Raw genomic sequence first — 27,929 nt, 5'->3', positions numbered from 1 at the left:
CACTGAGGCCGCCGGGCGCGGGGGCGCGCGAGGAGCGCCCCGCCCGGCGGCCCTCCCCCTCGCTCCCCCTCCCCTCCCCCTCGCTCCCCCTCCCCTCCCCCACCCGGCGGGCCCCCCTCCCCCTCCCTCCCCTCCCTCTCCCCCGCCGGGGGCGGGGCCGCTGCTCCCGCGCGCTCCGGCCCCTCCTCGGCCACACAAAGGCCCGTCTCCATGGCAGCCGCGCGGGCCGCAGCGCTGCGCCGATCGCGGCCCGGGCGCCATCGAGCCTCCGCGGCAAACGAGCAGGTACGGGGACGGGGCCTCAGGCCCGCGGACTGCCGGGCCGGGGCGGGCTTCGTCGTCAGCGCCGCTTGGCCCTGGCCTGAGGCGCTCGGAACGCGGGGATCCGGGAGGCAGCCGCCCCGTGGAGGGCGACCGGGGCCTCGGCCGCTGTCCGTCCGTCCGGGCAGCCGGGGCAGGGCCCCTCCCGCCTCGCGCTCTTTCAGGCGGTGGGCGAGGCCCGCGGCGCCGGGGGCGGCCGGGCCGAGGGTCGCAAGCCGGGCGCCGCGCCCTCTCCCGGCGCCCGCGCCCCTCCGGAGCTGCTGTGGTTCCCGACACTGCGTGCTCCTGCCGGCCCCCCCCCCCCCCACCCCAGCCCTCCGATCACCGAGAACCGTGCACAGGGCGGAGGTCGGCCCTGGCTGTGCAAGAGTTCCAGGCCCGCGCCCACCCAGCCTCGTTCCGGAGTGGCAGAGCCGGAGCTCTCCCCAGGGGCTGGGCCCGCGGTCAGACCTTAGCGGCTCCCACACCCCCGGGCCTGGTGAGGAGGGCATGAGACAGGGCCACCTGGGCCCCCCTGTCTGCACCTGCCTGGGTGGAAGGCGGGTGCAGGTTCCGGGTTGGGAGGAGGGCGGCCTGGCGCCCTAGCCACTTCACTGTGCCCCGGCTCCCGCAGTTCGCGGTGCTTGTTGTCTTAAAGTCTCTGTACTCACTGCCGGGACCCTGCCACTCTATGTGCCTCCGCCTGCGGGAAGCCCTCCTAGATGGGCCTTTCCCACCATTCTGTGCTCAGGTTGCCTGTAAGATTTGAGGAGGGTCCTTGAGCTCAAGGGCTTCAGAGTTTCCTGCCACGTCACTGGGCTCTTCTTCCCAGCCAACTTGGAGAAAGGAAGGGGTCTCGATGGGCTCTGGGGCTCTGGCGGGGGGGTCAGGACTGAGGGTGAAGCTCGACCCCAAAGCCAGTGGAACGTTCTGAAGCTTGGAGGGCCCTCTGGGCCTGAGCCTGCCCTGGGGAGCCCCTTTCACGCTTAACCTCACCCCCTGTGTCCTCCCACATGTCCAGGCTGGGCCCTGGGAGACGGGAGAACAAGGCCCCCAGAGGTGGGGGCCCAGCCCGACCCCATACCTGGACGTTACCCTGGCATAGGGCAGGGAGCCCCAGAGTTGAACGGCTGGGGCAGGGGCTGCCGGTCCTCTGCTCTGAGGCGAGGGTCCCTAGGAGGGCACGGTCAGCGTCGGCCTTGCCGAGCTGCTGAGGATGTTTTGTGGCGTGTCAGCTTTTAGGAATTCCCGGAGAAGATTGAAAACAAGCAGGTGGTTTCAGCAGATCTGAGCTTGTCACCTCTTCCCAACACACCTATTGGTGGCCCACTTTCATCGGACGGTGGGGGGAGGCTTGAGGTCTGGCCCGGGGCTCCTCTCCCCAAGAGAGGAGGGAAGTTGCAGAGAAAAACAAGGGTTTGGAATTCAAGTCCCCCACCCCCCGCCGGCTGCCTGCCAAGAAGGAATTATTTTGGATTATCCAGCCTTGTCCAGCCACCCCAAGGGGGGAGGCTGAGCCGTGGGAGAGAGATCCACTTCCGGGGCCGTGGGCTGAGAGCCCCAGGAGGGAGGGGACAGGCAAGTCTGGGCAGCTCCAGCACCTTCCGCGGCTGCTCGGCCGGTCGGGGGCGGGGTGGGAGGGGCTGCGTCACCCCGGCCTGGAGGACGCCCCAGCAGGCCCACCGAGCCAGCCTGGGGTGTGCCCGGGTCCTCTGGGGGAGGCCATGGGCCAGGAGAGGTCCCGGGCCTCTGGTCTCAGGGCCCCGGGGCAGCGACCCCGCCGGGAGAACCCCCACCTCTGGAGGGCTCAGCACTGCGGCCCCAGGCCCCGTGAGGCTGCCTCCCGCACCGCGTTCAGGGACACACCTTGGGCTTGTTACTCACACCTGGCGCTGGTGCAGTGTGTCCCGGGTGGCGGGGCAGGCAGGGCCGTGACCTGGGTTGCCTGGAGCTGGTGGAGCGCTGGGGTTCCCCGGGGCCGGATCTCTGACCATTATCCCGCCTCCTGACTGGCCCACCAACAAGCAGTGAGTGGGCACCCTTGCCTGAAGCCCCTCCAACCGCCCGGCCCCCGCCCCCATGTCCCCACCTGTCAGTCCGTTCCCAGGGGAGGAGTGCCCCAGGGGAGGGGCCTGCCAGGAGCTGTCTGGGCTGCTGCCCGTCACGTGGCCTGCAGGGTCCCTGCAGGCTTGCCTGCAGCCGCACCCCCAGCAGCCCCTGGAGGGTCCATACTGGGAGGCAAAGCGAGCAGCTGGGCTGGAGGGCTTCCGCCCAGGGGCCTGGCCACAGCCCAGGCGAGTGAAGCAGAAGAGATTGGATTGGAAGGCTGGCGGGGGGCTGCAGCCTGGGGAGGTTCCGTATGGCATACGCCCTTCCGCCCCCGGGACAGCTTGGTTACCGGCCGTCCGTTCCGGGAGCATCATGCTCTCTTCCCTGCTGTGGACTCATCGCCGGGGCCAAGCTGGTGGTGCCTGGGGATGCTGGGTGTGGGAGCTGCTGTGGCTTTGGCGCCTCCCCACGTGGCCCCTGGTCTGGTCCGGGCAGATCCGCGCTGCGATGCCAGGTCCTCCGTCCTGGAGCTGTCCTGCAAGCAGGAAGTCCTCACTCACATCAGGTCTTGGGCCTTTTTGCTGCCGCAACAGGCACAGCCTCCTGCCTTGGCTTCTTGGGTGGGGGGATAGGCTTTTCCTCTCTGCTGAGACCCTCTTGTGTCCAGAGCCTATTCCAGACAATGGTGTGGGAAGCAGTCAGGGGAGGAGAGGAGCAATCAGACCTGTTGAAAGCCAAAGTGGGCTGGTCTTCCAGCCTCGAGCTGGCTCGCTGAGGTGGGCACAGTTTCAGAGGGGCCAGTCTCTAGTTCTTGTGGCAGCTGGATGAGTCCCTCCCCCTGAGGCTAATGGCTATTTGTGTTTGGGGTGAGGTGGGTGGGGCTTTAAACGTCTTTGGTTTCAAATTACAGGATGGACTGGGCTGCTGGTGGCCCGTAATTGGTGGGGGGCACCGGGGTGTGCGGGGCTGGGAGAGGCACTCCGTTTCCCTCTTCTCCCCCTGCCGCCTGTTGCCCCTTCGTGGTTTTTCCCTTCCCTGATTTCATATCCTCTTGTGGGTTTCTGCTTCTCTCTGTCCCTGAGGCTTTGAGGACCTCGGTCCCCCAGCTTACCAGGCAGGAGCCCTGCCCTCTCCTGGGCCCCCCAGCCAGACCAGGGCACAGCTGCTCGTCTGAAGGGCAGGGCAGGGCCTGCTGTTCTGCCTGCAGCGCCGAAGCCAGTGCACCCTAACTCGGTTCGCGTCTGTGGTATTCACACGCCCATGACAGTAGCTGGACCCAGACCCTCAGGTGGAGCCCAGAGTGACCGTGGGCACACCCTCAGGTCTGCCCCTCTGGTCCCGGAGAGGAGCCCAGGGCTGCCCCCCTCCCCTGGCACTGGGGTCCTGTTTTCTGCCCTCTGGGCCTCTCTGGTGCCCCTCTGCAGCTCCGGGCTGCCTCACTCAGAGACCGGCTCCCCACCACTGGCAACTGTCCACCCCGTGGGCTGGGCAGAGGAGGTGCGCTCCTGGGATGGGGTGGGGCACCTGGGAGAAGGCTCAGCCTGGTGCCCACGTCCTCAGCCCCTGAGATCACGAGACCTCTAAAACCGGGCCCATCCTCTAAAATCATCTCGCCTGCAGGCCGGGCCTGGGCACAGGGGAGCGAGTGAGGTCTTTGGGTGTCACCCAGCTTCTGACCCCGGTGCTGGCATCAGCCCCGCCCCAGACTTGACTCTTCCGGGTGTGGAGACGCGGCTGCTCGGTGCAGGTGGCCGGCGGTTCCCTTGGGGGCCCGGGAGGAGGGGCACCGCGCTGAGCTCAGACCTCTGCTTGACTCGGGGCCAGCTCAAGCCTCTGCTCAGGAAGAGGAAGAAAGAGGAAAGAAGTTTGATGTCAGCTCTGCAGAAGGCCACCTGTGTCAACACAGCGCAAGGGCAGGGGCCTCTGCCCCCAAGGCAGGGACAGCTCTGGCCACTGGCCTTCTGCCCTCGTCTGGGGCCGCTGGGCCAGCCTGCTGCCTCGCAGGGCACGGGCGCTGGGCTGATGGGGGCTTGGCTGTGGGGCCCCTTCGGCTTCCTCCAGGCCCCCTGCCTAGTCCCAAGCTGGCCGCTGAAGGCTGAGGGGTCTCCAGGAGTCGGCGGTCGCAGCCGGACATGCAGCCTGGGTCCTTGGGTGCCAGAGGGGCCCCGGAGCAGCCCTGACAGGTGGGACCCGAGGGTCCGTCCTGGAGGAGGAGTGGCGAGATGGGTGGGGCTGGGAAGGGCTGGCAGGGTCCCGGGGGTGAGTTCCCGGACCACTAAGCGCTGTGGGCTCCGGCCTGAGTGTGGGGTCCTGCCCCCACCCTCTCCCCGGGCTATTTTAGAGCCGGGCCTGCTTTGGAGAAGGGCCGGGCCCAGGACACTGCTGCGGGAAACCAATGCCCACCCCGGGAAGGTGGCCGCTGCCCTGCATGCACCCCGCGGTGGGAGAAGCAGTCAAGCCTCCCTGGGCGAGGTGGCAGGGGCGAGGGCAGGTGGTTGCAGTGAGGGGCCCCGTGTGGCCCCCAGCTCCCCCTCAGCCTTCGAGTCTTTCCCCAGGCTGGCCAGGGGATGTGAAGGGCTGGACCTCCCCTGTCCTGGCGTCAGGCCGAATCTGGGGGCCACTGTGGCCATCTCAGGACCCAGGGAGGGAGGTCAGGATGAGGGACGGGTGGCCAAGGAGGAGCCAGAGGGGGAGACCTGGCAATGCTTCCCGCAGGGACCCTTGGCCCCGGCCCCGTGGGTGGCAGCTCCAGGCCGAACTGAGCCAGCCCTGAGCCGGGTGGGTGCGGGGCTTCGCCCCAGAGGCTGGGGGCCACTTCCAGGGTGTGCTGTCACAGGGAGGCCGGGTGCCTCCCCCCCCCGAGTCCTGGCTTCCCCACTGCTCCCTGGCACCTGCGGAGTCCCTCTCAGCACCCAGCCTCAGCCTGAGCTGGGGCGTTTCCTCGCTGGAAACTCCCGGTGCCTCTGCCCTGCCGGAACCTGACCCTGGGCTGGTCCACTGCCCCCCCGCAGCCTAGACTCGCAGCCTAGACTCCAGACTCTCCAGCCCCACGAGGCCCCGACCCCGCGGCCCCTGCAGCCAGCGCAGAGGGCCCAGCCCCCCCTTCCCACGTAGGGTCCCGGCCAGCTCCAGGCCCGCCTGGTTCCGCCAGGCCTCTCTGCCCTTCTGGGTGCCCTGGGCCAATGCTGAGCTGGGGCTCTTCGTCCCGCAAACACCCTGGGCGGAGGGGCAGGACCCCCGAGGCAGGGACCCCCTTCGGCATCCCAGATGTGTGTTTGCACGAGAGCGCTCTCGGGTGTGTGGGGGGTGGCTGGCACGCCGGCCTGGCGCGGTGCCCCAGGCTAATTGTGGGGTTCGGCCGTGATGCAGGAGGTGGGGTTGGGGTGGCCGCCGAGGCGCTGACAGACTGACAGGCAGATTACAGCCCTCGCCTGCTCCTTGCTCACTGGGCCCTCACCCGTCCGCCCCCAAGCCTTGCTCCCGCCCCTGCACAGGGCCTGAGAAGGGGCCCTGGGCCGGGCCTGGGCCTGGGCCAGCTGTAGCTGCCGTGAGCCTCAGGCAGCCCGGCCAGCAGCACCCCACCAGCTGCGGGGGCCAGCCTGGAAAGGGGGTGGGCATCAGACATCAGTGCCAGTGGCTGTGCCTGCCATGCCGGGCCCCGCGCCCTCCGCACGGCTCCAGCCTCCCTGCTTGTCGGGGGGGCAGGGGTGCAGTGCCTCACATAGGAGCCCCTCGGGAGTCAGGGTGGCTGGGCCCTCCCTGACCCCTCTGTGCTTCGAGGCCCTGCAGCGCCCTCCCTCTGCCAGCCAGCCCAGCCCACACCGCTCCTCCACTTCCTGTCCCTCTCAGCCCGGCCCTGACCTGCTGCCCACTGGCGGGGGTCTCTGGGGGTATCCACACTTGCCTGAGTGCCAACGCCGTGCATCCGTGTACCAGGTGTGGTCTGAGGCCTCTGTGGGCCAGGGCCTCCCCCCTGGCCCCGGCACACAGCAAGCGCTTAGGGGCTTCGGGCTGAGCAGATGGGGCAGGTCAGCGGGCCCATCTGGGGGTCGCCGTGAGCACAGGGAAACTGACAGGCATTAAGCTGCAAGGGGTTCTGGGGGGCGCAGCTCTGCAGAGGAGGGATGTGGGCAAGCCTGAGGGGGAAGGAGGGCCCAACCAAGTCCAGGTGGAACACAGGGGGCTGGCACTCAGGAGGGCCGCCAGGAGGAGGGCAGTGCAGCTTGCTGGAGCGCATGGGTGCCAGGCCACACTAACACACCTTCTGCCCTGAGGGCCTGGGAGGCCCAGGAGTCTGTGGGCCCCAGGAAGGGCCCAGCTTGTATTCTTGAATGACAACAATTCATTGAAATGGTGTTCCCCTAAGCCTTCTCTCCATGGGGTCAGGGTCAGGCGGCCGCAGGGTGAGGCCGTGACTGGGGCCAACAGCATGGGATCAGCCCAGGGCAGCACCCACCCTAGGGCTTTGCCCAGGGAGCCGCAGTGGTGCCTGAGGTTCAGGGCAGGACGCAAGACCCCGGTGAGGGTGACCTCAGACAAAGGCGGAGGGGTGCTCGGAGGCGGCTGCAGTGGGACGCTCGGGCCTCAGCTTGGGGGAGGCCTACAGGATCGGGGGGAGCGGGCCGGGAGACCCCTCAGGCAGGCAGCAGTGAGAGCCCCGGGGCTTCTCTGCGCCTCCTCACCTTGGCCTTGGGTCTTGGGCCTCTGACCTCTGGCTTCCGGGCAGGGTGACTTTCCTGCTGGGCCCCAGAGCCCCAGCTGCAGGGGCGGCTGCTCAGTCTCCCTCAGCCCCCGCTGGGAGGAGAGGAGCGGCCGGGAGCTGGGCGGGTGGAGGGGGTGACACCTACACCTGGGAGGGCCCCTCGGGAGGCTCTCCCGGCGCTGACGCAAGGCTCCTGGAGACGTCAGCCAGGCCCCGGCCCGCCCCGGCCCGCCCCCGCTCGGAGGTGTCTGCCGATCGCTCGGCCTTTGCCCGGTGAGTCTGGCTGGGGTAGGGTGGGGAGTCACGCAGGCGGCACTGCGGCCGCGGTGGGTAACTGGCCGACAGCGGAGCGCGGGGGCCTGGGCCTGGGGCCCGCGGGGCAGCGCATCGCTCCCTGGCCGACGGAGGACAGCCTGACTCCCGCCAGGCTCCTTGGGTACGGGTCCCTGGGACCACGTGGCCGCCGCCGCCGCCGTCATCGCGACTGGAGGTCAGGCTCCCTGCGACCGCGTGCCCCGGGGCCTCGGGGAGCCCTGTCAAGAGGCCCAGGTGCGGCCCCGGGGGCGCGGGGCGCGGGCGGGGCCTCGGGAGGGGTGGTCCGCGGGCGCCGCGCCGGCTCCGGGCCGCCCGGGGTTGCAAGACCGGGCCGCTCCTCCCCTTCGGGGCCGCGCCCCGCTTCCCCGACTGAACTCTGACCCGACCCCGGGGCGCGCGGCGGGCCGGCCGGGGCTCCTCTCGCCCTGGCCCGGGTGCCGCGACACTACCCCGCCCAGCGCGCGCCCACTCCCCGCTCTTGTTTTGAAAACAGCGGAGGCTCAGATTTGCCGGCGTAGCGCTGGTTTTGTTTCCTCTGATTTGTTTCGCGCTCCGGGCTAATTGCAGATTTGCATTTTCGTCGCGAGAGCGCGGCGCGGGCGGGTTCCCCGCCGCCAGCTGCCCGGCGGGGGAGGGGCGGCGCCCCAGGCCGGACCGCTGCCCTGCTACCTCCCGGCCCTCCTAGGATCCGGGGAATGACTCACTGCCCCGAGCTCCGCCCCCCTCGGTCCTGGGGGTCCCAAGTGCCCCCCCCCCACCATCTCGGAGTGTCCCCACCTGGGCCTGAATCTCTGTCTGAACGGCCCCTTCTCCCAGTCGGCCGAACCTGGGTCCCCTGCCCGAGCCCACAGGCTGCCAAGGGCCCCCCCCCCGGCAGACCTGGCTGTTCTGCGTTGTTCTGACCTCAGTGCTGAGACGTCCCTGCATCAGTTTTGCGTGATGATAGTGACCAGGAGGGCCAGCCTGCGCCCCAGGGCCCTCCTCCTGGGGACCAGGGCTGCAGGGGGCCCTAGCCTGGGGTGGGATCCCTGCCCTGCCCAGTGAGCACCTGCTGTTTGCATTTTCCTGGTGGGGGAGCAGGGCATGAGGCTGCTGCTTAGAAGAAAGGAACCGAAGGGGGAGCCTCAGGGAGCCCCTGGGTGCAGGGGGCTCGGCACCAGCTCTGGGGGCACGCGGATGTTCAGCCTCCTCTGCCGAGTGTCACCCCCGTCCTGGGTCACAGGGCTGAGACCTGGAGGCGCCCACTGGGCCAGACCCTGTGTTTAGACCTTGCTCACCGGCCTGTCAGTGAAGACTGTGGGCCGTGGCGGGTGAGCGACGGTCCTGCAGGGCCGGGTCAGGCTGGGCGTCTCCGGCTTCTGGGGGGTGGGTAGGCGTTTTCCAGGGGGGCGGCAAAAGCAGAGACACGGTGGCATCATGATGTCACCCTCAGCCCCTCCTCCAGGCACAGATTCACTTACACCTCCAGGCCTCACACTCGGGTTGGTTCTGTCATCACCCCACGTACCTCACAGGGAAACTGAGGGGCAGTGTGATGTTGTCCATGGCCCATATAACCCAGGTCAAAAGGGACTGGGCAGCAGCATTGGGTGTGTGTGACTGTGGCGGGGGTCACCCAGGGCCTCAGACCTGTGGGCATTCAGCAGAGGGGCCTTCATCTGAGATGGCAGGAGTGAGCGGGGGCTGCCAGTTGGAGGCAGGGTGGACATGATGGGGTAGCTGGGGGCCAAGCCGAAGGGAGGTGTCCAGGGTTCTTTCTGAAGGAAGTGTGGGCTGGGGGCTCTTGATGTCGGGAGGAGAAATCCGAGGACTGCCTCCGGGAGAGTCCAAGGGGGCCTGCCGCAGTGGGCCCCTTGGTGCAGGTCCCTCGAGGGCTGAGGTGGCGGCTGGGTATGTGGGCTTAGGAAGAGGGGGTCCCTTGGAAGAGGTCAGCGTCCCTTGGCCTCGCCTCCAGCACACAATCACGCCCCCCCAACCGCCCACCCTGGGACTTGGGCAAGTGGAGGGCTGGGGCTGGGGACTCGTCCGTGCCAGGCAGAGGGGGCAGGCCCCAGGCACACAGAGGCCAGTCTGACGTCCCGTCAGGGGCAGGCCTGCAGGCTCCACCCCGGGGCTGTGGACCCCGTGTGAAGCCTCGGCCTCGAGGCCCAGCCCCGCCCAGCCCTCTCATAAGGCTCCACAGTCCGGACACCCTTTGCTTTGGCACTGAGCTTGCCTGCCGAGTGGCCTTTGTCCCTTTCACAAAGGCTGCCTGGGCACCTTCACTGCACACCTGGACCCTGAGCTCCTCTGTCTGGTTATCCCTTCCCTGCTTAGCTGGGGGCTGAGGACGCCAGAGGGGTTTCCTGCCCCAAGTGACAGGTGTGGCGCCCCCCACCCGCAGGCCTTGCCCCTGCTGGTCTCCCTCAGACCTGCAGGGGGTCCTTCCAGCCCTGGGCCCTCTTCACAGTGTTGGTCCCCACGTTTGGGGGCTGTCTGGCTCAGGAATGAGGTGCCCGGGGGCATGCTGCTGGCAAGCCAGACAGGGAGCCAGTGGTCTTTGGCATGGTGGGGTGGGATTCAGTAGACCACTAGCATGTGCATACTCAATATAATCCTGTAAAAATGTTTTCTAAAAGTGGCAAATGAAGCTGCTTTATTGTCTCAGCCCCCTCCTCCCTGCCTCAAGGCTTCACCATGACTTTCAGTTTGGATGTAATCTTCTAGAACTTCTCAATTAAACTCTTGGGTGTCTGTATCAACCCCCATGGGTGGAGATGCCTGGAATTCTGCACCACAGCTGTCCTCAACAGGTCTGGGCTCCGTCGGGGTCCACACGGACCACCCATCTTCACCAGCACTGTGGGTTCTCAGGGTCCTCCGGTTGCATACTTCCCTGCTGAGAAGTATCCTTGACCAGGTCCTCCCTGCCGATACACAGGCGTGTTTATCCAGAAGGAGAGGATACAGTCGCAGCTTGCTGAGTGCTACAATGTGACAGGCTTTTCAGGCCCAAATCCTTTAGTTGTTACAAACGGCTAGGGTTAGTCACTATGGCTGTCTTCTCTTCACAGATGGGGAAATGAGATTCAGAGAACTTAAGTAACTTGCGCAAAGTCACATATCTAGTAAGGAGAATTGCAGAGTTGTGTGTGCATGTTTTTCAGAAAACAGTTTTAGTTTTAATCAAAATAATGTATATACCTTGCAGGATCCTAGTTCTCCCAACTGAACCCAGCCCCTCATCGATAAAAGTGCAGAGCCCTAACCACTAGACAGCCAGGGAATTCCTTTCTCTGCCTTTTTCAGCGGAAGCTGGAGGGGCATGCAGGCATACACACCAAGTGGACCTACGTGCACGGGGGTGCTGGGCTGGGGGTTGGGAGGCCTGTGTCTGGGCAGGGCTGAAGATGGGGTGGAGGAGGCAGGAGGCTGAGAGTTTCCTCCAGGACAGCAGAGACCAGCTGGGGCCCCATGGGCTGCTCCTTGCACCCCAGACGTGGAGGCAGGGGCCAGGCTTGTCATGAGACCATCGTCTCTCCTTTGCTTCCTAGAGAACCTCAATGCTGGCCTGGAGCAGAGACTGAGCCAGACCATTGAAGCCTAGGTGAGTGGGGGCTAGCGCAAGCTGGGGAAGGTAGTGGGGGCCACAGCCACGCAGTGACAAAGTGAGGTGTCCCCACGGGTCTTGTCTGGCCAGGCCCAGCGGGCACACGTCTGCCCAAAACCAGGTGCCCTGTTGTGGGAGCTACTGGCATGATCGCGTGGGAGGGTGGGCTGTGCAGGGAGCCTGGAGGGCTGCTGGGCACTGACTGCAGCGCGGCCTTCTGGGAATCGGGCCTGGAGCAGGGGGCACACGTCCAGACGCCTTCCGGGCCGGCAGCAGGCTGGAGCTGTGGACTTCTTGGAAGTGCACCTCCGGACTTCGGCCAGGAAGAGGCGTCTGGTGCCCCTGAGGAAATCCCCACTGCCCTGGTGAGCAAGCGGGGGTCCCGGGCCGCCTTCAAAACAGGAAGCGCCCGTTCCGGGAACACCAGCCGCAGGGAGCTTTGCCGGCTGCTCCTGGCGCCTCCGGTGCGGCGGCCCGAGCGTGGCTTCTGGTCAGGTGGGTCACCCTTTGCTCCTGGGCCTGGCCAGGCAGGTCACCTGAGGCTTTTGTTTGTCCAGGAAGTGGAGGGAGCTGCCGCCTGGAGTCCCAGCCCCTCCTGTGACACCGTACAACCTGGGCTCTCGAGAGGGGCTCACTCTGCCAGCCGCCCAGAGGGCTCCTGGGGCTGGCAGGGAGCCCAGGTCTGGCCTGGCCTCCCGGGGGGGGGCGGGGGGCAGTGGTGGGAGGAAACAGCCCAGTGTCTGGGCCCCTGGGAGTCAGCAGCAGGATCTGGTCCACTGGGTGAGGGCACACAGCGCCTTCATCCAGCACTTCTGGTGTAGCAGCCCCAGGGCCTCTGCCCCCAGGGGCTGTCAAGTGGGCACTAACCAGAAGGCGACCAGAGCATTCGGTTTAGGCTCTGTGACCCTCCCATCTCCTGGGACCGAGGTGGGGGCGGGGGCGAGAGGGCGTATGGGGGAGTGGGCGTTGTGCCCGATCGGTCTGTTCTGGGTTCAAGTCCTCCGCGCGCTTGCCGATGGGCAGAGGGACCTGGACACGGATCCGGGGGGCCCTGCTCCCAGGGGCGGCTCCGGCTTCGGCTTCGGCCGCAGCTCCGCCCCCGCCGGCCGGCCCGCCCCCGCCCGCCCGCTCGCTCCCTCCCTGGGCTCGGGGAACATTCCATTCATTCCCCGCCCGCCGCGGCCGGCCGTGGCCGGAGCCGCAGCCGCAGCCGGAGCCAAAGCCAAGCGGGGCCGGGGTCGCGGCGGCGGCGACGCGGGGACGCGGGTGAGCGGGGCCAGGCGGGGGGGCGGACCAGCAGAATCCCCGGGCGCCCCCAGCCCGCGCGGCGCCGCCGAGCGGACTTTGGGCCGCGACCGGCCAGCCAGCGGGGCGGGGCGGCTGGGGAGGGGCGGCGGGGCGGGGCCTCCACCCGGGTCGCCCGCCCCCGGGCCTGGGGGCAGCACCAGCGGGCGCCCGAGCCCCCGGCCCCTTGCGTCCCTGGACTGGCGGGTGGCCCAGCCCCACGTCTGGGGGCCTCCGGGGCGTCCTGTTCCCCCGCGCGGGCTCGCCGGCCCGCCGAGCCAGACCCGACTGTGCGCTGGTCGGGCCTGTGCTCCGGGCGGGCCTGCGGAATCTTCCCGCTCCTCCCCAGCCTGATTGGTCTCCGCGCGGCCCGGTCACCCTGGCTGCCCCGCCCTCCGCCTCCTCTTGGGCCACCTCCGCCCCCTTCCCGGGTCCCTGCTGTCTCCCCCGCGACGTCGTCCCGTCGGCCTGTGGGTGGCTCCTCTCCCAGCAGCTCGTCAGGAGCCCGGGGGTGGGGGGGAGCGCTTCAGAGCAGGGCCTCCTCCGTGGGGCCGCTGTCTCGCCGAGGGGCCCCCTCCCCCTGACTCTGGGATGAGGAGGCTTTGTCACCTGGTTCTTCTCTGCTAAGCCTTCTCCAGGGGGTCGAGGGACGTGGTGGAGACGGGAACAAAGGGATAGAGACCAACCACAGCCTGGCCGTTTTGGGGGGGGGGGGTTCCTAGTGACCCAGGGAGAGAAGGAAGTCGGCTTGTTTCTGTGTAATAGTCACAGGGTCCATGAGAGGAAGCCAAACTTTTCCAGTCAACACAGCTTTGCCCAAAGCCGGTGCCCCAGAGAAACGTCTCCCCTGGTCACGGAGCAGCTAGCTTTCTTTCTCCCGGAGGAGGCAGGGGCAGGGCAGGCAGGGAGGGCTGTCGCAGGAGAGGACAAAAGTAGTCATTTCTCGAGTGAATGAGTATGTCCAGGGAAGTGGTGTTGAAGGTGGCCGCAGCGGCTGCTGTGGGCAGTCTGGGAGGCCAGGGCCCCTCGTTACCTCTGCCATCGGGGCCAGTCTCCCTTTGACCCTGTGGGCATGGACAGGGCTGCCCTACACGTCTTGCCAGGCACAGAAATCCTCGGGGCAGATGTCAGGGGTCCAGGGATGAGGGACGGGACACAGATTGGGAAAGGGCAGCCTGAGGGGGTGGGGGCAGAGACTCTCAAGATTGTAATCAGGGTCCCTAAGGTGGGGAGGTGCTGGACCACTCCAAACCGGGACAGACCTGCATGTTGGCAACCCTGAGCTCGGCCCTCATGCACATGGACATGTGAACAGGCCTGCATACACACACAGGGGCATGTGCTCAAGTAGATACTGCTCACTGACGTGGCCTGCTATAGCCCAGACGCAGCACCACCCTCTTGACTCTGGGGTCCCCCTCTCAGAGACCTGAGGGTCTCCCCAGCAGGGCACAGGCTGGGTGACTAGACTGCTGTGGGCCCTGGGGGGGTGGGGGGGTCAGGGAGGCAGGCCGGGCTGCAGTCCCAGTGGCTCTGCTGTTTCTGGTCGGATCACACTGTGTGGTGAGAATCAGGCGCAGAACAGGTGTGTGGCCCTCTGTTTGCATGTTCAGGTCCTGTTGGCTTGGGTCTGTGCTCTGGGGAGTGCCATCTGGGGGTGGTGCCTCTCAGATCACCTGCGCTGTGGGGTCATGGGATGTGAGTGCCCGGGAGACTTCTTGGAGGAGGTGCTCTGTTGCCTTGAGGTGGGCCTGAAGGTTCTCTGGGAACCTGGGGGCAAAGGCCAGGGCACAGTCCTCTGGGGGCGGCCGGCCACACCCAGGCCTGGAGCTGTAGTGCTCGTAGCCTGGCCGTCAGAGGTTAGGTCACTGGGTGGTCATCTTGAGGAGGGTTGAGAGACGATCTCCTTGGAGTTGAGAGTGGGTGTGTCTGGCCAGAGGGGCAGGAAGGTGGGTAAGGGAGTGGACTTCGGGCTGGGCAGCGTCAGGAACAGGGTGGGTGGGTCCTCCAGGCCAGGGTAGCCCTGACCCTCCTCTCTTCTTGCAGGGTACGGGGGCAATGGCGCTGCAGCTCTGGGCCCTGACCCTCCTGGGCCTGGCGGGCACGAGTGTGAGCCTGCGGCCCCGCAAGCTAGACTTCTTCCGCAGCGAGACGGAACTGAACCACCTGGTGGTGGACGAGGCATCAGGCATGGTGTACGTGGGGGCAGTGAACATGCTCTACCAGCTGAGTGCCGACCTGCAGCTGGAGCAGCGGGCGGCCACGGGCCCGGCCCTGGACAACAAGAAGTGCACGCCTCCAATCGAGGTGAGCCAGTGCCACGAGGCCGTGCTGACCGACAACGTCAACCAGCTGCTGCTGCTGGATCCTCCCCGGAGCCGCCTGGTGGAGTGCGGCAGCCTCTTCAAGGGCATCTGCGCCCTACGCGCCCTGGGCAACATTTCCACGCGCCTCTTCTACGAGGATGGCAGTGGCGAGAAGTCCTTTGTGGCCAGCAATGACGAGAGCGTGGCCACCGTGGGGCTGGTCAGCGCTGCGGGCCCCGGCAACGAGTGCCTGCTGTTTGTGGGCAAGGGCAATGGGCCGCACGACAACGGGGTCATCGTGAGCACCCGCCTGCTGGACCGGACCGAGGGCCGGGAGGCTTTTGAGGCCTACACAGACCATGCCACCTACAAGGCCGGCTACATGTCCTCCAACACACAGCAGTTCGTGGCCGCCTTCGAGGACGGCCCCTACGTCTTCTTCGTCTTCAACCAGCAGGACAAGCACCCAGCCCGGAACCGCACCCTGCTGGCACGCATGTGCAAGCAGGACCCCTTCTACTACTCCTACCTGGAGGTGGACCTGAGCTGCCGGGACCCCGGCGACGCCCAGGCCCCCCCCTTCGGCACCTGCCTGGCGGCCTCGGTGGACCGGCCGGGCTCCAATAGGGTGCTCTACGCCGTCTTCAGCAGGGATGGCCGGGGCAGCGGGGGGCCCCGGACCGGCCTCTGCCTGTTCCCGCTGGACGAGGTCCACCGCAAGATGGAGGCCAACCGCGACGCCTGCTACACAGGTGCGCGCGAGGTGGCCCGTGACATCTTCTACAAGCCCTTCCACGGCGACATCCAGTGTGGTGGCCATGTGTCGGTATGTGGCCTCAACATTCTCACATGGGCTTGGCCACACACGGGTGGGTCTGTGCGTGGCCCTGTTTGACATGTGTCCACATGCCACCCGGTGGGAGGGCCATGTGTGTGTGTGTGGTGTCTCCACGGGCAGGTCAGCGTGAACACTCACGTGGGTGCCGCTTCTCCCAGGTGTTGGGTGCACCAGGGACGGGGGCTTGGGGTGGTGAGCACACGGGGGCCTTGTGTGCCCGAGCTGGTTCTGGGGCATGTGTGGGGCCCTGAGTGCTGGGGGCCATCGTGGGGGAGAGGCCTCGGGCAGGCGTTGACACCACGGTCCGCAGGGTGCCAGCGAGAGTTTCCTGTGTGGCTCGGAGCACTTGCCCTACCCGCTGGGCAGCCGCAACGGCCTCTCGGCTAAGGCCGTGCTGCACCGTGGAGGCCTGAACCTGACGGCCGTGACCGTGACCACCGAGAACGGCCACACCATCGCCTTTCTGGGCACCTCGGATGGCCGGGTCCTCAAGGTGAGGTCCAGGGCTGGGGCAGGCGGCTCCTGGAGGGGTCCTCAGCGCACAAGATCCCCCACCCTCACCTGCACCTGTGCTCATGCCCTAGGTGTACTTCGCCCCAGACGGCAGCTCCACGGAGTACGGTGCCGTCCTCGTGGAGATCAACAAGAGAATCAAGAGAGACCTGGTGCTGGCCGCAGACCGGGCCAGCCTATACGCCATGACCCAGGACAAGGTGGGCCTGTGGGGCCTGGAGGAGGGCCCTCGGGGGTCCAGGGCCTGGAGAGGGGCCGATTGGTATGAGAGGGGCCAGCCCTCTTCTCGGGCCCTGACGATGTCTCTGAGCACCTTTCCCACCTTTGAAACTGTTTCTGTCCGTTCTGTGTCTCTCTGGCCCATCTGACCAGAGGGTCAGTGCTCAAAGTGGGCCTTCCCAAGGGCAAGCCGGGCTGAGGGGCCGCTCCTATGAGCTCAGATGGGCCAAGTCCCGCAGCCTCTTGGGGGCTGATGCAACAGGCACTGGGGAGGTGCTGTAACTAAGGCTCCCCTGGCTCCCTGGAACCCGGTGCCAGCTGATCCTGGGCGAGCTCTAGCATCTGGGCTGCCTGGAGCCGTCCCTGCTCAGCCTTGCGTCGGTGTTGAGGCTCCTGAGGCTTAGTGGGGAAAGGCGGGGTTGAGCCGGTGCTCCCAGGCATCATTGTCTGGGGGCTCCTCTCTGGCTGGTGTCTGGAGTCGTGCTCGCTGCCCGGGTGCCCCCAGGTGTTCCGGCTTCTCGTGCAGGAGTGTGCAAGCTTCTCCAGCTGCAGTCACTGCCACGGCTCACAGGACCCCTACTGTGGCTGGTGTGTCGTTGAGGGCCGGTGAGTGCCGGGGGCCAGCCCCGCCCCGAATCTGGGGGTCCAGCCCTGCCCCAGCCCAGGGGCTGACGGGTGCCAGGCTAAGGCTGCCCCCCGCCCTTGCAGCTGCACCAGGAAGGCGGAGTGCCCCCGGGCTGACGAGAGCGGCCACTGGCTGTGGAGCCGCAACGAGTCCTGCGTGGCCGTCACTGGGGCCCACCCGCAGAACATGAGCCGCCAGACCCAGGGGGAGGTGAGTGGGGCGGGCAGGGGTGGAGGCAAGGCTGCTCTTGACCCAGGCTGTGGAGACGACCAGAGGCCCATGCAGGGCTGTGCTCCTGGCTGTGGGTGCGGGCCTGGGCACAGGGCCTCCATCCTTCGTGGGGTCCCCTGTGATCTGGGGTGCCCCTGAGAATCCAGGGCAGACCCAGGAGTGACCCAAGGGGTCCCACGCAGGGGAAACGGAGTTGGGTTCTAGAGGGCTTTCCAGGGGGCAGGGATCCACATTCAGGAGGGCGGCCAGAGAGCAAAGCAGGGGACAGGTGTTCCGGGTGGGGCTGGGCCAGGAGGTGGGCCACACGCCAGGTCGGGGCGGAAGCGTCCTGGCGTGAGCGGCGCGGCCCTTCCCCAGGTGCAGCTGACTGTCAGCCCCCTCCCGGCCCTGAGCGACGATGACACGCTGCTGTGCCTCTTTGGAGGATCGCCGCCTCACCCCGCACGCCTGCAGGAGGGCACCGTGGTCTGCAACTCGCCAAGCAGGAGCAGTCTTCCCCGCACACCGCCCGGCCAGGGTGAGGCACCTGCTGCCGCTCACCAAGCCCAGGCCTGGGGTGCCCACTGAGACCCCAGGCTGCCCACCCCCGACCAGCCCCGGGGTGCCCACTGAGACCCCAGGGCCACACCCTGGCCAGGTGGCATGCAGGGAATGTGTGCTGGGCACCCACCTCGCCCTTCCTGCCCCAGCCAGCTTAGATCAGTGAGGCTGTCCCTGGAGGCCAGGCCTGGCGCCGAGCCTGTCCCGTGAGCACATGGGGCGGTGGAAGCCGGCTCATGGGTGAAGGCAGGGCCTGTGCAGTGACGTGGCCGGGATCTGGCAAGTGCTCTGCCCTAGACACAAGGGAACCACGGCCCTCAATGCCTGCAGGGACAGAAAGACGGCCGGCAGTTCAGGGCGTGGTGGGGGGCAGAGCGATACCCGAGCCGGGATCTGATAGAGGCCCAACTGAGCCCTCGGGGCCGGCTCCAGTCAGGGTCTCTGCATGCGGCCTCCTGTGGGAGACTCTGACGCAAGGCGGGCTTGGGGCCGAGGGAGGCCCAGTTCCAGCTCCCCGACCCCTACGGGCCGGCTTCGCCTGCAGCCCCACCCGACGCTGTCCCTCCGCAGATCACGTGGCCGTGACCGTCAAGCTCCTCTTCAAACGAGGCAATGTTTTCCTGACCTCCCACCGGTACCCCTTCTACGACTGCCAGGAAGCCATGAGTCTGAAGGAGAACCTGCCGTGAGTGGCTCCCCCGCCTGCCCCCGGCCCCTGCTTGCGACCCCACGGCCCTCACCGCCCCCTCTTCCAGGTGCATCTCCTGCACCAGCAATCGCTGGACCTGCCAGTGGGCGCTGCGCGAGCACGCGTGTCAGCAGGCCTCACCCAGCCCTGAGGACGGCGTCGTCGGCGCCCACATGGTGAGGGGCCTGGGGCCGTGGGGGGGCCCGGCTGCTCAGCCGTGGTGGGGCAGACCCTGACTGCTCCCCCTGCCCAGGAGGACGACTGCCCCCAGTTCCTGAACCCCAGCCCGCTGGTCATCCCCGTGAACCACGAGACGGACGTGACCTTCCAGGGCAAGAACCTGGACACAGTGCAGGTGGGGGTCCTGAGGGCCAGGGCTTGGGGGCAGGGCTTACTCTGGGCCCGCCCCCTGCAGACCCTGGAGCCCTGGGCTTCTGTGCTCAGGGCCCAGCATGTGAGGGAAGGGCCTGGGAGGATGGGAGGGCATTTGGACAGGCTGTGCAGATTTAGGGTTTAGGAGGCGGGCAGCGAGTGCTGCTCAGGAGGGAGCAGGCTGTGGGCCCACACCGTGGTGTGGCTGAGTGTCCCTTGGTCGGGGGCAGCCTGGCGGCCCGGGAGCTGTGTGGGACGGTGGGCTCTGGGGCCTGGGGTGGGGTGGGGTGGCCTGGCTGGGGTGTCCTGACTGGCCTGTCTGGCAGGGCTCTCCACTGCTTGTGGGCAGTGACCTGCTCAAGTTTGAGGCGTCAGTCAGCACCCAGGAGCCAGGAACCTTCTCTTTTCGGACCCCAAAGGTATGCCTCCCGGGGTGGGTGGGCCGGGTTGGTGGACCCCGAGGGCCAGCCCCGCGGAGGCAGCTCAGCTCAGTAGACACGGGTCTGAGCGGGCTCTGGGAGATGGCGGAGGACAGGGAGGTCTGGCCTGCTGCAGACCATGGGGTCGCAGAGTCAGACACGATTGTGCGACTGAGCACCACCAACCTTGAGGGGTCGGGGGTCCAGGCCCACCACACCACCCTGCTGAGGAAGCAGGCGGCAGGCAGGCACAGCCTCGGGGTGTCCCCGTGCCCCCCCCCGGCTCCCTGGAATGGGAATCACCCTCCGCCGTGCGGGGACACGTGGTCATGGCCGTCGGGGACCTCGTGGGAGCAGGGGGTGCAGTGTGTTCCCGTGTGCCCCTAGCTGATGCACGACGCCGACGAGACGCTGCCCCTGCACCTGTACGTCAAGTCCTCCGGCAAGAATGTTGACAGCCGGCTCCAAGGTGGGCGGGTGGGCGCGCGGGCGGGCGGGCGCGGGGAGCAGGACGGCCTTGCCGACAGCCGGCTTCTCTCTCTGCAGTGACTCTCTACAACTGCTCCTTCGGCCGCAGCGACTGCAGCCTGTGCCTGGCCGCTGAGCCCGCCTACCGCTGCGTGTGGTGCAGCGGGCAGAGCCGCTGTGTGTACGAGGCGCTGTGCGGCAATGCCACCTCCGAGTGCCCGCCGCCCGTCGTCACCAGGGTGAGCCCCCTGCCCCCCTCACCTGCAGGAGAGCTCTGGTCCCGCCTGCCCGGGACCCCCACGTCAGCCTGGCTCTGCCAATTTCAGATCCAGCCTGAGACCGGCCCATTGGGCGGAGGCATCCGCGTCACCATCCTTGGGTCAAACCTGGGGGTCAGAGCGGACGATGTGAAGAGGGTCACCGTGGCTGGCCAGAACTGTGCCTTTGAGCCAGAACGGTACTCTGTGTCCACCCGGTGAGTGGGCAGCCCATGACCTGGACTCCCAGGGCTGGACTGAGCCCTGTCCTGGGGGGCCTGGGGACTGGGGGGCGTGGAGAGGGAAGACACGGTCCAGGTGTGCGTGGGTGCCCAGGCCTTGCACACCCACAGCGTGTGCCCACCCACCTGCCACCCACGCAGGATTGTGTGCACCATGGAGGCTGCAGAGGTGCCCTTCACGGGCGGCGTGGAGGTGGACGTCAATGGGAAGCTCGGCCGTTCGCCTCCTGGCGTCCTCTTCACCTACCAGGTAGGCAGCTGGCAGGTCGGCACAGGTGTGGGTGAGGTCTGGGCACCTCCTGACAGTGCTTGTGGCACAGGGCAGGCCCGAACTGGGTGGAGGGGCTGCGTCCCCGCCCAGCCCTGAGCCAGATGCGCTGCCCCTCTTCCAGCAGCCCCAGCCCCGCAGTGTGGAGCCCAGGCAGGGGCCGCAGGCGGGCGGCACCACGCTGACCATCAACGGCACCCACCTGGACACGGGCTCTGAGGAAGACGTGAGGGTGACCCTCAATGACGTCCCTTGTAACGTGTGGGTGTCACCCACAGGTCGCCAAATACTGGTCTCCCCTGGTCCTGGGGACAGGGTGAGGGCCCTCTGGCCATGACCCTGTGTCCGTCCTGGAGGGGGCAGTGGACCCACTGGCCTGGGCCTGGGGTGTTCCCCGGGCAGGGCTGACGCTGACAGGCTCTCACACCTCCAGGACACAGTTTGGGGCACAGCTTCAATGTGTCACTGGCCCCCAGTCGGTTCCGGGAGAGCTGGCCCTGAAGATTTACTACGGGGGCTCCGAAGTGCCCAGCCCTGGCATCACCTTCACCTACCGTGAGAATCCAGTACTGCGGGCCTTTGAGCCACTGCGGAGCTTTGTCAGGTGTGAGAAGGGGCCCTCGGTGGCAGGTGCCCCCACACCCACCCCTTCCAGCTGTTTCCCAGGCGCTCTGTGCCCACCAGCTTCGTGAGGATTGGCAGATGCAGGTCAGGGTGACGGGAGGAGGCCTCCAGAACTCCCCACTGTCCCCCAGGTCCCTTCACCCTAGACACCCATGTGGACAGCCTCCCTGCCCTCCCACAGTGCAGGGTGGCAGTGCTCAGTCGTGTGCTCTGGGCACACCTTCTGCCTTGCTGAAGTATATCCCAGGTCATGGTGGGTGGGGCCAGGGACATAGCCTTGCAGGGCACTTGCCTTGCCCGGTGTGCCCACTCTGGCACTGTCTCCTCCCCGTCCTCCAGTGGTGGCCGGAGCATCAACGTCACAGGACAGGGCTTCAGCCTGATCCAGAGGTTCGCCATGGTGGTCATAGCCGAGCCCTTGCAGTCCTGGAGACGGCGGCGGGAGACCGGACCACTGCAGCCCCTGACGGTCAGTCCTGGTGCCCGCTGCTGGTACAAGCCAGGGCCAGATGCCACCTGTGCCAGGCGGCCTAAAGGTCCTGCCTCGGCCCTTAGGTCGTGGGCACGGAGTACGTGTTCTACAATGACTCCAAGGTCGTGTTCCTGTCCCCGGCTGTCCCCGATGAGCCCGAGGCCTACAACCTCACCGCACTCATCCGGATGGATGGACACCAAGCCCTGCTCAGGACGGAGGCTGGTGCCTTTGAGTACGTTGCTGACCCCACCTTCGAGAACTTCACCGGGGGTGTCAAGAAGCAGGTCAACAAGCTCATTCACGCGCGGGTGAGGACCAGCGCAGCCCCGGGGGGCAGGTTCTGAGCGGTGCGGGCAGGGAGCAGCCCAAGGCCTGGCCTGAGCTGGTCGGGGCCTCCCTGATGCCCTCCTGGTCACTGTGACGCCGCCGCCCACCTCAGGGCACCAATCTGAACAAGGCCATGACCATTCATGAGGCCGAAGCTTTCGTGGGTGCTGAGCGCTGCATCATGAAGACGCTGACGGAGACGGATCTGTACTGCGAGCCCCCGGAGGTGCAGCCACCTCCCAAGCGGAGGCAGAAGCGAGACACGGCCCACAACCTGCCGGAATTCATCGTGCGTGTGGGGCGGCTCGGCCGGGGGGCGCGCGGGATCGTGCGTGTGGGGCGGCGCGGTGGGGGTGCGCGGCTGAAGGGCGCGCAGGGGTGTCTTTGCGGCCCCCCTAGTCCTTGCTGAGTCTGTCCCCACGCAGGTGAAGTTCGGCTCGCGGGAGTGGGTGCTGGGCCGAGTGGAGTATGACACGCGTGCGAGCGACGTGCCTCTCAGCCTCATCCTGCCGCTGGTCATCGGGCCCATGGTGGCTGTCATCGCCGTGTCTGTCTACTGCTACTGGTGAGCCGGCCTCCGCCCCTCGGCCACACCCACCAGCCGGCACCACCTAGGCCGGGTCCCAGGAGCTTCCCTGTGCCCCCAGGAGGAAGAGCCAGCAAGCGGAGCGCGAGTACGAGAAGATCAAGTCCCAGCTGGAGGGCCTGGAGGAGAGTGTGCGCGACCGCTGCAAAAAAGAGTTCACGGGTAGGGCTCTGGGGCGGGTCCTGGGAGAGGGGGAGCTCAGGGGCGGGTCCTGGGAGGGCAGGGCTCGGGGGCCAGGTTCTGGGAGAGGGGGTCTCGGGTGGGGGAGGGCAGAGGGGGGCGGGTGGCCAGCTACGGCCACGCGTGCCTTACCCATACCCCCTTGCAGACCTGATGATTGAGATGGAAGACCAGACCAACGACGTGCACGAGGCAGGCATCCCCGTGTTGGACTATAAGACCTACACCGACCGCGTCTTCTTCCTGCCCTCCAAGGACGGCGACAAGGACGTGATGATCACGGGCAAGCTAGACATCCCCGAGTCTCGGCGGCCGGTGGTGGAGCAGGCGCTCTACCAGTTCTCCAACCTACTCAACAGCAAGTGCTTCCTGATCAATGTGAGCAGGGGCCGGGGGCAGGGCCTTTGACTGTGGGCGGGGAGGAGGCGGTCCCTGTGGGGGGCGGGGTGGGGGGGGTCCTTTGAGTGTGGGCGGGGAGGAGGCGGTCCCTGTGGGGGAGAGGCGGGGTGGGGCCTTTGAGTGTGGGCGTGGCCTATGGGGCGGGGCTCTGACCGGCCTGCCCTTTAGTTTATCCACACCCTGGAGAACCAGCGGGAGTTCTCCGCCCGCGCTAAGGTCTACTTTGCGTCGCTGCTGACCGTGGCGTTGCACGGGAAGCTGGAGTACTACACGGACATCATGCGGACGCTCTTCCTGGAGCTCATGGAGCAGTACGTGGTGGCCAAGAACCCCAAGCTGATGCTGCGCAGGTGTGTGGGGCAGGCTGGGTGCCCGCCTGGAGTGGGGGTGCAGCGGGGCGCACAGGCTCGTCCAGGCACCTGGTTGGCCAGCAGGTGTAGCCAGGGCTAGTGAGTAGGGCAGAGGGAGGCGTTGTTGCTAGCAGGTGGTCTCTGCTCCTCCATGTGGTCAGCACTGTCGCGTGGGGTGGGTGATGAAATGCACTCCCTGAGGGACCTGGGAGATTGGTCACTGCAGGAGATGGAGACCCAGGACGTGGATGGAGTCTGGGCTGCCGTACCTGGCCTGGGTACTTGGAAGAGCCAGCTGATCCTCGGGGCACTAGCGGGTCCCTTGTATAAAGCTTTTCTGCACCTCCAGGTCTGAGACAGTGGTGGAGAGAATGCTGTCTAATTGGATGTCTATCTGCCTGTACCAGTATCTCAAGGTGGGTACCACCCGGCTCTGCCGGGGGTGGGGGAGGTGCGAGGTGGTGCTGGAACCTCCAGTGTCCACCTCCCTGGGCCCAGCTCCATCCGGATGGCTCTGCTTCCCACCCCTGGCTCAGCCACCTTGCTTTGCTCCAGGACAGTGCAGGGGAGCCGCTGTACAAGCTCTTCAAGGCCATCAAGCATCAGGTGGAGAAGGGGCCAGTGGACGCCGTGCAGAAGAAAGCCAAGTACACCCTCAACGACACGGGGCTGCTGGGGGATGATGTGGAGTACACACCCCTGGTGAGCCCCTGGGGCCAGGTTCTGGGCCAGCCTCAGAACCAGAAACTGGATGCCACTTGCTTCCTTCACGGACTTACATTAGCACCCATCCCCTGTGCTGGGCCCACCCCTGCTCAGGGAGGGGCTTGGGTCCTGGATCCCTGGAGAGGGGCTCTAAGGGCCAAAACCCCAGGCCAGCTGCCTCCTGGGTTCCCAGGCTGCTGCAGGCATGTGTGGGGCCCGGCGCACCGGGTGTGTGGTGGTAAATGTGTGTATGGGGAGGCGGTGCGTGACGTGTGCTCCTGTGATTACTTGTGTCTGGTGTCGTAGCTGCATGTGAGCAGCCTCAGCCTCCTGTCTGTCCTGAGCCACAGCGCAGGTAGAGGTGAGGCCCGGGTACTGTCGGGGCTCAGGACGCTCCGCCCCTTCTCCTCCACCAGAGAGGTTGCCATCAGCAGGAGGCCCAAGCCTGCTTCCAATTTGGGGTGAGCAAGGGCGAGGGCCCCTCCCCAGCTGGTCCTCTGTTCTGTGCCCCCGGCAGATGGTGAGCGTGATCGTCCAGGATGAAGGGGTCGATGCGGTGCCGGTCAAGGTCCTCAACTGTGACACCATCTCCCAGGTCAAGGAGAAGATCATCGACCAGGTGTATCGCACGCAGCCTTGCTCCCGCTGGCCCAAGGCTGACAGTGTGGTCCTTGGTGAGCCCTGTCCCTGGAGGCTTGGCTTTGTGCCCGGAGAAGCCTGGTCGGCTGGGGCGGGGGGGCGGGCGGGTGGCAAGAGGGAGGCTAGACTGGGTGGGCTGGGATGGGGTCCCTGGAGCTGGGCTGTGTGCTCCCAGTCGGCCGGGGTGGGGAGGTGGGCAGGTGATGAGTGGGAGGTGGGGGCAGGGGCTGGGATGGGTCCCTGGAACTGGGTTGTGTCATCCCACAGAGTGGCGTCCTGGATCCACAGCCCAGATCCTGTCAGACCTGGACCTGACCTCTCAGCGGGAGGGCCGGTGGAGGCGTGTCAACACACTGATGCACTACAACGTGAGTGTGGCAGCAGGCAGAGCCCAAGGAGGGCGGGGTGCGGGGCCGGCCCTCATGTCCCTGTTCCCCAGGTCCGGGATGGAGCCACTCTCATCCTGTCCAAGGTGGGGGTCTCCCAGCAGCCTGAGGACAGTCAGCAGGACCTGCCTGGGGAGCGTGAGTCCCTTCCCCCTTGTCTGGCCCCTTCTGGCCCCTGGAGGTCCTGAACCAGGGTCCACCTGGTGCTGGGACCCCAGCCCTGGGCTCTGGTCGTCCTTCAGCGCCCCGCCCCCCACAGGCCACGCCCTCCTGGAGGAGGAGAACCGCGTGTGGCACCTGGTGAGGCCCGCGGATGAGGTGGATGAGGGCAAGTGCAAGCGCGGCAGCGTGAAGGAGAAGGAGCGCACCAAGGCCATTACCGAGATCTACCTGACCCGCCTGCTCTCCGTCAAGGTGGGCCTCGGGGGCCATGTGGGCGGCAGGCCCGGCCCTCCTGCCCTGTACCACCCTGCCGTGCTGAGCCCCGTCCCGCCCCGCAGGGCACGCTGCAGCAGTTCGTGGACAACTTCTTCCAGAGCGTGTTGGCGCCCGGGAATGCGGTGCCACCAGCGGTCAAGTACTTCTTCGACTTCCTGGACGAGCAGGCGGAAAAGCATGACATTAAGGATGAGGACACCATCCACATCTGGAAGACCAACAGGTGGGGAGTCGGCCCCACCCACCCCGCCCGCCCTGCTCCCGGATGCTCCTTCTCACACCCTGTTGTTCTGCCTCAGTTTACCGCTCCGCTTCTGGGTAAACATCCTCAAGAACCCCCACTTCATCTTCGACGTGCACGTCCACGAGGTGGTGGACGCCTCCCTGTCAGTCATCGCACAGACCTTCATGGACGCCTGCACACGCACAGAGCACAAGCTGAGCCGCGTGCGTGCAGCTGCGGGCAGCCCGGCGGGGTGGGGCCTGGACCAGGGGCATCAGGGAATCAGGTTGCGGTGGGGTGGGGGCCTGGACTGGGGGCATCAGGGAAGTGGGCAGCCCGGCAGGGTGGGGCCTGGACCAGGGGCCGTCAGGGAAGCGGGCTGCGGCGGGGTAAGGGGGTCAGTTCGGGTGTGGGTTTGCACGTGGGGGCTGGAGGTCAGGAGGAAAACAGGTGCCGGTCCCTGGCGTGATGGGAGGCCCCATGGGGAGCGGCCCTCTGGCAATTAGGGACCCTGTCATCCTTCCCCTTCCATGAGAAAAAGTGAGATTTATTGTAAATTACAAAATGACAAAAGCACCATTAGGTCTGTGGCTGGGCAGAGCAGCTATCCTGTGGGACCCCTTCCTCCGTACACCCTTCTTTCTCTGGGTGTCTTGGCCTGGGTGTCACTTGGCTCCAATCCCCACAGGACTCTCCCAGCAACAAGCTCCTCTACGCCAAGGAGATCTCCACCTACAAGAAGATGGTGGAGGAGTAAGTCCCGCACACCCGCCCTCCAGGCCAGGCCCTGCCTGCCCATCCTCAGCGCCCACCCAGTGGGTCCCCTGGGTGTTGCGGGTGATCAGGAGGAGGGCCCACCTCTGGGAACCACTGCCCGCCGCTTCCAGTACCCCCCACCCTGTATAACTCTCTCTCCCCTGCAGCTACTACAAGGGGATCAGACAGATGGTGCAGGTCAGCGACCAGGACATGAACACACACCTGGCAGAGATTTCCCGGGTAAGGGGGGTATGGGGGGGCGCAGGCTGAGAGCCCCACCCCCCAGGGTTAGCCTCCTACCTCGCCCTGAAGGCCCCACTTGGGGGGGCAGGTGACATGCTCACAGGACCTAGAGAGGCACCGGCGAGGGGCCCTGGGGTGCATGGGGAGCTGGGGGAAGCTCTGAGCCAGCCCCGCCTGCCTGGGGCCCTCATGGATGGGAAGTTGTCTGTGCCTGGCACGCTGTGTGTCTAAGCATTGTGACAGGGTTGGAGGGGGGCCCTTCGTATCTGCCCACCCCCTGGGGCACGGCCTCCGGCCCCCGTGGGTCATGCAGCCCCTGCCCCGGCCCTTCAGGCGCACACAGACTCCCTGAACACCCTCGTGGCCTTGCACCAGCTCTACCAGTACACGCAGAAGTACTACGACGAGGTAGGAGGCTGGGCCTCCCTGGGGACAGCAGCGCTCATCGGGCGCCCCCTCCCCTGGCCTGTGGTCTGACGTCACCTGCCCCTCCCCCTCAACCCCCCAACCAAGATCATCAACGCCCTGGAGGAGGACCCCGCCGCACAGAAGATGCAGCTGGCCTTTCGGCTCCAGCAGATCGCGGCTGCGCTTGAGAACAAGGTCACGGACCTCTGACCTCCAACCTCCAGTGTCATGGTCTGGGACACAGGTGTGTGATGCACGGGGCCAGGTTCTGGGCAGCCCTGGGGGGCGGGGCCGGGCAGGTAGGACTCACCCTTCTCTCTTCCGCAGAGGAGGAGCCCCGGGCTTCCGAGTGTGTGTGGCGGGGGATTCCCCCTCAGAGTCTGTAGCCACGTTAGCATCTTTCCCTGAGCAATAGAGCCGGGGGCCGCCAACACCAGCTCCCTCCCGAAGAACCAGCATCCGGTGTGTCTCCTGAGTGATTCGAAAAACGTGCCTTACGCCCCGGTGCCACGCTGGGCCGCTGGGGGCAGTCAGGCCTCGGCCCCCTCCCCGAGCACCAGCAGCCGCCTCAGACACCTGGGTTCGGCCTCCCGTGGCGGGGCCTGAGTGCCTGCGGCCCCCCGGGACCCAGCGCCCGGACCGTGTGCGTCTGCCCCGCCTGGACAGAGGCAGAGAAGCGGTACGATGCCTCGCTGACCTCGCGGGCCTGCCCTGCGGGGTGCCGGCACTCTGGGGACTCCGTGCTGCAGGCCCCACCTCAAAGGTCAAGCTGGACGTCAGACGTCGAGGCCCAGGCGGCCAGAAGGGACCCAGCAGACGGGTGGTCCTGGTCTCGGCCTGTCAGACAGGCCGACCTGGAGGCTCTGCCCAGGTCTGGGGGGCCAGGAGCGGGTCTGCTAGGACCACCCCAACCCTTTTTGTAAATCTTGTGAATTGTAAATCGAATACAGTTGTCTTTTTCA

General features: G+C 66.7%; 1 protein-coding gene and 1 long non-coding RNA gene across 6 annotated transcripts; one reads left to right on the top strand and one right to left on the bottom strand.

Annotated features, from left to right (window-relative positions):
- The first annotated feature begins 195 nt into the window (after nucleotides 1-195).
- On the top strand, nucleotides 196-27,929 carry PLXNB2 (plexin B2). 5 transcript variants are annotated; one of them, XM_070453562.1, is made up of 38 exons: nucleotides 196-285; nucleotides 10,900-10,952; nucleotides 14,286-15,371; nucleotides 15,694-15,876; nucleotides 15,968-16,096; nucleotides 16,621-16,721; nucleotides 16,824-16,950; nucleotides 17,329-17,488; nucleotides 18,082-18,196; nucleotides 18,267-18,375; nucleotides 18,453-18,554; nucleotides 18,898-18,990; nucleotides 19,378-19,459; nucleotides 19,537-19,697; nucleotides 19,785-19,933; nucleotides 20,099-20,207; nucleotides 20,350-20,486; nucleotides 20,659-20,829; nucleotides 21,189-21,318; nucleotides 21,405-21,632; nucleotides 21,764-21,940; nucleotides 22,077-22,216; nucleotides 22,299-22,399; nucleotides 22,566-22,795; nucleotides 22,985-23,166; nucleotides 23,516-23,582; nucleotides 23,722-23,868; nucleotides 24,389-24,545; nucleotides 24,778-24,878; nucleotides 24,950-25,034; nucleotides 25,156-25,310; nucleotides 25,397-25,557; nucleotides 25,634-25,781; nucleotides 26,246-26,310; nucleotides 26,481-26,556; nucleotides 26,893-26,967; nucleotides 27,073-27,211; nucleotides 27,295-27,929. In XM_070453562.1, the coding sequence occupies exons 3-37, from the start codon at nucleotides 14,298-14,300 to the stop codon at nucleotides 27,175-27,177; spliced, it is 5,532 nt and encodes a 1,843-aa protein (XP_070309663.1). In that variant the 5' UTR covers nucleotides 196-285; nucleotides 10,900-10,952; nucleotides 14,286-14,297; the 3' UTR covers nucleotides 27,178-27,211; nucleotides 27,295-27,929. The 5 variants fall into 5 exon arrangements, with proteins under 5 accessions (XP_070309663.1, XP_070309665.1, XP_070309664.1 ...); XM_070453564.1 differs by lacking the exon at nucleotides 196-285 and adding an exon at nucleotides 4,441-4,532; XM_070453563.1 differs by lacking the exon at nucleotides 196-285 and adding an exon at nucleotides 7,465-7,541.
- LOC139030588 (uncharacterized) lies at nucleotides 1,574-4,179 on the bottom strand. The gene is made up of 2 exons (XR_011482983.1): nucleotides 2,390-4,179; nucleotides 1,574-2,309 (listed from the first exon to the last, which is right to left on the bottom strand). It is a non-coding gene; the product is annotated as an uncharacterized lncRNA (long non-coding RNA).

Source organism: Odocoileus virginianus, chromosome 23, assembly GCF_023699985.2.
Source record: "Odocoileus virginianus isolate 20LAN1187 ecotype Illinois chromosome 23, Ovbor_1.2, whole genome shotgun sequence".
Classification (NCBI taxonomy): Eukaryota; Metazoa; Chordata; class Mammalia; order Artiodactyla; family Cervidae; genus Odocoileus; species Odocoileus virginianus.
The sequence above is the reverse complement of the archived record's forward strand: the minus strand, read 5'-3'. Positions and strand labels throughout refer to the sequence as shown.